Source organism: Octopus bimaculoides, chromosome 22, assembly GCF_001194135.2.
Source record: "Octopus bimaculoides isolate UCB-OBI-ISO-001 chromosome 22, ASM119413v2, whole genome shotgun sequence".
Taxonomy (NCBI): Eukaryota; Metazoa; Mollusca; class Cephalopoda; order Octopoda; family Octopodidae; genus Octopus; species Octopus bimaculoides.
The window spans coordinates 22,693,299-22,701,090 of NC_069002.1; the positions used below are offsets into that span (position 1 = coordinate 22,693,299).

General features: G+C 38.2%; 1 protein-coding gene across 1 annotated transcript in view; it reads right to left on the reverse strand.

Annotated features, from left to right (window-relative positions):
- Positions 1-7,792, reverse strand: part of LOC106874492 (DNA-directed RNA polymerase II subunit RPB2) — a 46,481-nt gene that overhangs the window by 26,169 nt on the left and 12,520 nt on the right. The window contains exons 5-7 of the mRNA XM_014922237.2: positions 4,069-4,190; positions 2,461-2,625; positions 778-974 (exon numbers count right to left, since the gene is read on the reverse strand). Coding sequence (XP_014777723.1) covers positions 778-974; positions 2,461-2,625; positions 4,069-4,190 — 484 coding nt within the window. The remainder of the gene's footprint in view (positions 1-777; positions 975-2,460; positions 2,626-4,068; positions 4,191-7,792) is intronic.

Below are 7,792 nucleotides of genomic sequence, written 5' to 3' on the forward strand. Positions count from 1 at the left end.
AAAGTGTTGAGTAAAATTATTTCGTTGCAGACCTCCTTTGGGTCTTTTTATTATCACTACGACACACATAGTCCCCAGTTGGTAACATTGATTTCAAGGCCCTCCTAGATGAGAGCCTGGCATTCCACTTAATGTCTATGTTCCATGCTGGCATGGATTGGAGAGTTATTAATGTAGAAATATGGTATCGTAGCTACTAACAGTTGAGGGTTGCGTAGTCTAGACGGCGTTTTTAGATTTCATTATTCTCTTTAACCCGGGCAAAGCCGGGTATTTCTGCTAGTATATATATATATATATATGCAGTAATCACTAGCCATGTTGCAGTTCACCTTTATATATATATATATATATATATATTGGTTATTAGCTACATTAGGATTTTAGTGGCATTAAAATTACTGGGTTAGATATTAGGTTGTAGGTTATACTGGACTTGTGACATGTGTGTGTGTGTGTGTGCAAATAAGGGGGTTCAGCAGAATCATTAAAGAGTCAGACAGTTTTATGTTCAATCCAGTCATGTTCAGTCCTACAATGTCGTACTAAAAGTAAACAATGACATCATTGAAATCTAAAATCTACAAGATAATGCTCAATTAATTCAAAACAATTTCAAAAAGCATTACATTTAATGAAGTAATTATCACATCACCATTCAAGGCCCATTTTCCATGCTGGCAGGAGTTGGAAGCCAGGGAACTGCACCAAGCTCTAAGGATTGCTTTGGCATGGTTTCTATGGCTGAATGCTAATGGCTTGAAGAGGTTCACTTACCCCAAAAAGTAAGCTTTCTTAGTCTCACAGAAATCACTAACACCAACATGAGGTAACATTTCTTTCTGCAAGATTTCTCGGGCATATTTGATACGTTTCTCTTTTGTGACACCAGGACGAGCTCCACGTGAACCAATGAAATTCAGAGCAATATTCTGTTCTTGAATCACAAAAGCTTCATCTAATGATGGTTTTACCTACATAAATAAAAGGGGGTAAAAAAATATTCATGAAAAATATAATTCTATATATTTTATAAAATCAATAATAATCAAAAAAGAAAAATAGCTCAAGGGAAATGACAAGTAAAACAATGACAATAATTAAGATAAGTGAAAAAGATTGTGTATCCAATGATGTAAGCAAAAATTCTGAAATAAATTAGATTGACTTCTTAACGAGAGAAAGTAAACAAAGATGTAGCAGAGAGTATTAAGAACTGTCAAAGATAATTTTAAGAATTTAACAGTTTCACAAAGTTAATTCACATGCTTAAAAAGAAATAAGATCTTTGAAGTAAAATCAAGCTCAGGCCTGTCCTTGAAAAGGCGCGGGAGTGGCTGTGTGGTAAGTAGCTTGCTTACCAACCACATGGTTCTGGGTTCAGTCCCACTGCGTGGCACCTTGGGCAAGTGTCTTCTACTATAGCCTCGGGCCGACCAAAGCCTTGTGAGTGGATTTGGTAGACAGAAACTGAAAGAAGCCCGTCGTATATATGTATAAATATATGTGTGTGTGTGTGTGTTTGTTCCCCCAACATTGCTTGACAACCGATGCTGGTGTGTTTACGTCATGAACTAAGGGAAATAATGCAAGACATAAAACAAAGGGAGGTAACTAAATGCTGTAAAGCATTTTCTCACGCAATCTACTGGTCCTGCCAACAACGACCAACAGCAACATCAGCATCACAATTCTCCTCCTCCTCATTTAACCGCCACTTTTCTATGCTTGCATGGGTCAGACGAAATCTTAGTCAGGTTTTCAGAACGTAAAGTTGCACGAAATGTTTGGCATGCTAACAATTCTGCTTGCCACTTAACAAAATAATAATAATAATGCTTTCTGCTTTAGGCACAAGGCCTGAAATTTAGAGAGAAAGGTCCAGTTGATTACATCGACCCCTGTACTCCACTTGTACTTATTTCATCGACTCCAAAAGGGTAAAAGGCAAAGTCAACCTCAGTGGAACCCGAATAATAATAATAATAATCCTTTCTATTATAGGCACAAGGCATGAAATTTGGGAGGATGGGGCTAGTTGATTATGTCAACCCCAGTGTTTTGCTGGCACTTAATTTATCTACCACGAAACGATTACCGGTAAAGTCGACCGTGGCGGAATTTGAACTCAGAATATAAAGATGGAGGGCGAAATGCCGCTAAGCATTTGGCCCAGCATGTCGCCTTAATAATATTAATAATAATCCTTTCTACAATAGGCACAAGGCCTGAAATTTGAGGGGAGAGGATAGTCAATTACACCGACCCCAGTATTTCACTGGTACTTAATTTATTGACCCTGAAAGGATGAAAGACAAAACTGATGTTGGTGGAATCTGAACTCAGAATGTAACAGCAGACGAAATCCCGCTATGCATTTCGCCCAGCGTGCTAACAATTCTGCCAGCTCAATAATAATAATAATAATAATAATAATAATAATAATAATAAACAGCATACCATTTCCATCATTTCTGGGTCATCAAAATCATAAATGATATGTTCCAAGATGTCTCGGTCAGACACAAAACCAAGAGCTCTAAATACAATAATGATTGGAATTTCTTGACGAATATATGGTAAGATAGCAATAATCTTCTGACCAATGGCACTTTTCTTCACACCCTACGAAAAACAAAACAATAATTCAGTGATTTCCAACATAGGTTAAATATCACATATATTCAGGGAGGGTCGTGTCATTTCAAACAACACACAACTTGACTGCTACATACTCTCTCTCGATTCTGGCAGCATGAATGGTGGAGTCAACCTCAATGAGGTTTGATCTCAGAGCATCAAGGAATGTACAGAAATACCACATTCAAATAATTCCACCATTTCATAGATCAAAGTCAAAAAGAAAAAGAAAAAAAAGTATAAAGATAATACAAAATCAACTTAAGAGCAAATTAAATTCCAAACACACAAGAACTGCACAAAGCAGACTGGCAGAAACATGACAAGTCGGGGGATGTGATTCCCCTCTTGCACATATCTGAGTAACAATAACTTTATTCCATCTTCCATTTCTCTCTGATTCTTGATGAAAGATCCTAACTCCCAAAAACAGAAAGACAAAAGTAAATCTTCAACTATTGTTCACTCTTCACTTTACATAGTTTCACCCATAACAAGTTATCAAGTGTTTCTATATATATTTCTTTATTGCCCACAGGGGGGCTAAACATAGAGGGGACAAACAAGGACAGACACAGGGATTAAGTCAATTACATCGACCCCAGTGTGTAACTGGTACTTACTTAATCAACTCTGGAAGGATGAAAGGCAAAGTCAACCTAGGTGGAATTTGAACTCAGACAGACGAAATACTGCTAAGTATTTCGCCTGGCATGCTAACGATTCTGCCAGCTCGCTGCCCTAAGTGTCTCTATATTGCTTGTTCAGTCATTTTTGTTACATAGGTTTTTTTTACCATGCCAGCATGGGTTAGGTGAATACATATTACTGAAGCACTGTTTTCACAGTCTGATGCCCTTCCTGTCACACTTTACCCATTTTTCATGTCAGGGACTTTTCATTCAATTTGTCTTGAAGGATACAGTTAGCAGATGATTTATTAACAGACAATTGTCAATAAACAGCATCAGTTGTGGCTCAGTACTTTGTTTCATGCAAAGCTCAGGATGTAAACACACACACGTGAATACTACACATGTGCATGCACATCATCATCATCATCCTTTAACACTTGCCTTCCATGCTGGCATGTATGTGGAAACTAGACATGTATATAGCCACATGCATATATGTAGAAACATTTATGTAATATAAATAACTGAGAATCCTTATTCTATGAAACAGCATTCACAGACGGACATTTGTAAACATCATTTCAAGCATGAAAAGAACTCCACAACCACACACTGTCTGTTGAACAAAGAGTGTACCAATGGTATTGCTAGATTTTTGTAACTAATGTAAAACGCATCTTCAACATGCACAAATATACGTGTGTGTGTGTGTGTGTGTGTGTGTGTGTGTTGATCGAGTTAATGTTTGAAGCTTGAGGATAAAGAGAGCAAAACAAGAACCAAGTTAACTCACAGTTCCTCCTCTGGCCATCATATTGACCCAAAGTGTACTGGTGGGACGGGAGGAGTGTTCAAGGCAAGACCGGATTTCTGTTTTATAAGCATACTTAGAATCCTTCTGTTGAAATACATACACTGAAATAAGGAGGAAAAAAAAAGAAAAAAAGAATAGAAAAACAAGGAAATTGATTTTCCCAGAGAAATGGTTTTCTTTGATATGTGGTGGAGAAAGGGGATGCGCAGGGGGTATTTGATTGATTTGATTGATTGCATTGTCTTACGTAAGGTGAGGGTAGGGGTAGTTATTGCTGGGTTGGTTGAATCATAGAATACCAGTTAAAAGAAGAAAAACAAACTTTCAGCAATTGATGGTCAGTCACTGGCTGACTGTAAACTTTGCGCAGCTGAAATCAACTGTTATTGATGCAGCCCAAATGCACAACTCGCTAATTCGCATATAAATGATAACATGACCACAACTTGTCCATTCCTACAAACACACAGAAGTCACGAGAACAAAGATAAAAATCTCCGATTGAAAGCTTCGCGTTATCATTTCGTATTGTTGCCTTGAAGATGATGACAAAGTTGCACTGAAACTTCTATTGAGTTACAATCCTCTCTCAATATCCAGTGGACTAGAAGCAGTAGTCAGTTTCATTAACTTCAGTCATCAATCTCATTACTTTTGCCCGCATCAACAGTCATCTCTTTCTTGCATACATCATATTATGCCAACTGTTGTCTTCTTATATTGTATATAAAGATAATATCAGGTGAAGGCAAGGCTGTGGTAAGAAGCTTGCTTCCCAACCACATGGTTCTGGGTTCAGTTCCACAGCACAGCACTTTGGGCAAGTGTCTTCTATTATAGTCTCAGGTCAAGTAAAGACTTGTGAGTGAATATGGTAGATGGAAACCGAAAGAAGCTTTTCGTATCATAATCATCATCATTTAACATGTTTTCCATGGTGGCAAGGCCAGGGGCCACACCAGGTTCCATAGATTGTTTTGGGCTTTGTTTCTACAGCTGGACACCCTTCCTAAGACCAGTCACGCCACAAAGTGTACTGGGTGCTTTTTATGTGGCACCATCACCAGTGCTTTCTAACATGGCACCCGCACCATGTTGTGTACATCTATATGTAGGGGGGTGTCTGTGTGTGTGTGTGTGTGTGTCTCTTTGTTCCTGTGTTTGTCCACCACTGTTTGACAACTGGTGTTGGTGTGTTTATGTCCCTATCACCTAGCGGTTCAGCAAAAGTGACCCATAGAATAAGTATCAGGCTTAAAAAAAGAAAAAGCAAAATAAAATACTGGGGTCGATTCATTCAATTAAAAACCTTCCAAGGCATTGCTCCAGCATGGCTGCACTCTCATGACGGAAACAAGCAAACCATAGAAGATAACAGAGCGATAGCTTTGATGCAAGTGTAGGTCTTGGTTGGAGCACTTAATTGGCCGATGTCAATATCAGGAGTGGAGAGAGAGAGAGAGAGAAAGACGGGTTCCAAACAAACAGGATTCAGTTCTGATTCAAACAACCCATATCCTGAACTAATGGAATAAAAAAATCCACAACAAACATTTATTAACCCTTCAACATTCCAATTCCTCTGTCAAATGTATTGTTTATTTCTTCACATTGCCTTGAATTAATTACATTATATTTCGTAGCCTCAAGATTTCAAAAGTGTTTTTGTATATTTTTAGAATGACATTGTAAGGAAGGCGTGAGAGATTTGGATCTGGTGAGTTTTGACATAAAACAGATGGAACATTTTGGCTGGACATGCCCAGATTAAATGCTTAAAGGGTTAAGAAAGGTTTCTGCAACACAGAATCCACTTTCACTCTTACAATTCCTGGATGAAGCTAACAGACAACTTGTCAATGGTACAATGTATGGAGATTAAAACTTCGATGTATGCGTTGTGGTTTATTTACTCAATATATGCTCTGCTAAAGTATACAAAAGGGGACTTATGTACAAGTATATATAACTTTACAGCAATCCCTTGCCATATCACAGTTTATTATTTAAGCTTACAGCAATACCTCCGTGGTGTTGTTTTGCATTTATAATAAAATAAATTCTTTTATTTGTTTCAGTCATTTGACTGCGGCCATGGTGGAGCACCGCCTTTAGTTGAGCAAATCGACCCCACGTATTATTCTTTGTAAGCCTAGTACTTATTCTATCGATCCCATTTGCCGAACCGCTAGGTTACAGGGACGTAAACACACCAGCATCGGTTGTCAAGCAATGTTGGGGGGACAAACACAGACACACAAACATATACACACGCACATGCATATATATATATATATATATATATATATATATACACACATACATACATATATATACATATATATATATATATATATACATACATATATATACATATATACGATGGGCTTCTTTAGGTTTCCATCTATTAAATCCACTCACAAGGCTTTGGTCAGCCCGAGGCTATAGTAGAAGACACTTGCCCAAGGTGCTATGCAGTGGGACTGAACCCAGAACCATGTGATTTGTAAGCAAGGTACTCACCACTCCTACGCTATAGTAGAATACACTTGCCCAAGGTGTCATGCAGTGGGACTGAACCTGGAACCATGTGGTTGGTAAGCAAGCTACTTACCACACAGCCGTGTACAAAAATAATTAAAAAAATATACAGTACAGTACTGTTTCTACTTCGTGGATTTTCACCTATCATGGGGGGTTTTGGAATGTAACATCTGCAATAGTTGAGGGATTACTATATATTCAAACCTATACTAATGGTTTCACTCAGGTATATAAGAGGATATCAGAGATCTGCAGAAGCTGCAAAGTCAGGAAATAAATACATAGCTAATACAGAAAACAGGAAAAAGTTCAAACACCAACTGCAGGGTTTCTGGTGCCATGTCTGCTGCAAACCAAATAGCTTTCCTAACTACAGCACCAGCCCATGACTACCGACACTAGTAGACTTAAGTAACTATAGTGATACTAGTGACCTGTCAATAGGGATTTTAGGGCACACTCAGTATTCAAGATATGCACATATGTGTGTGTATCCTGCATGCACAGATATGCAGTTTGCTTTGCAACCATGTGGTTTCAAGTTCAATTCCACCACATGGCACCTTGCTCAAGTGTCTTCTACTACAGCTCCATGCTGACCAATAACCTGTGAAGGAAAATGGTAGATGGAAACTGTATGGAAGCCTGCTGTGTGTGTGTGTTTCATTTACTGCCCCACTGCTTGACAACTGGTGTTGGTTTGTTTACATTCCTGTAACTTAGCAACAGAAACTAACAGAATAAAGACCAGACTTAAAAATAAGTACTGAGGCTGATCTGCTTGACTAAAACCCATCAAAGTGATGCCCAGCATGGCTGCAAGTCAATGACTGAAGACAGCCCGTTGTATATATATACATATACTAGCAGAAATACCCGGCGTTGCCCGGGTTAAAGAGAATAATGAAATCTAAAAACGCCGTCTAGACTACGCATCATCTTTATATATAGAGATGTATATACACACACGCACCCAAACACATGTATATATATGTATATCAATATAAATATATGAAAGTCAATGAAGTTTCGTAAAAGAAGGTGATCATGTACATACTTTCTTGCTGTTGTGATTATAACACCTTGTTGTAAACTATGTTCCTTGTTTTCCCTTGTGGAGCATATACAAATAGGTTTTTTGTTGCTGCCCACTCTTGAG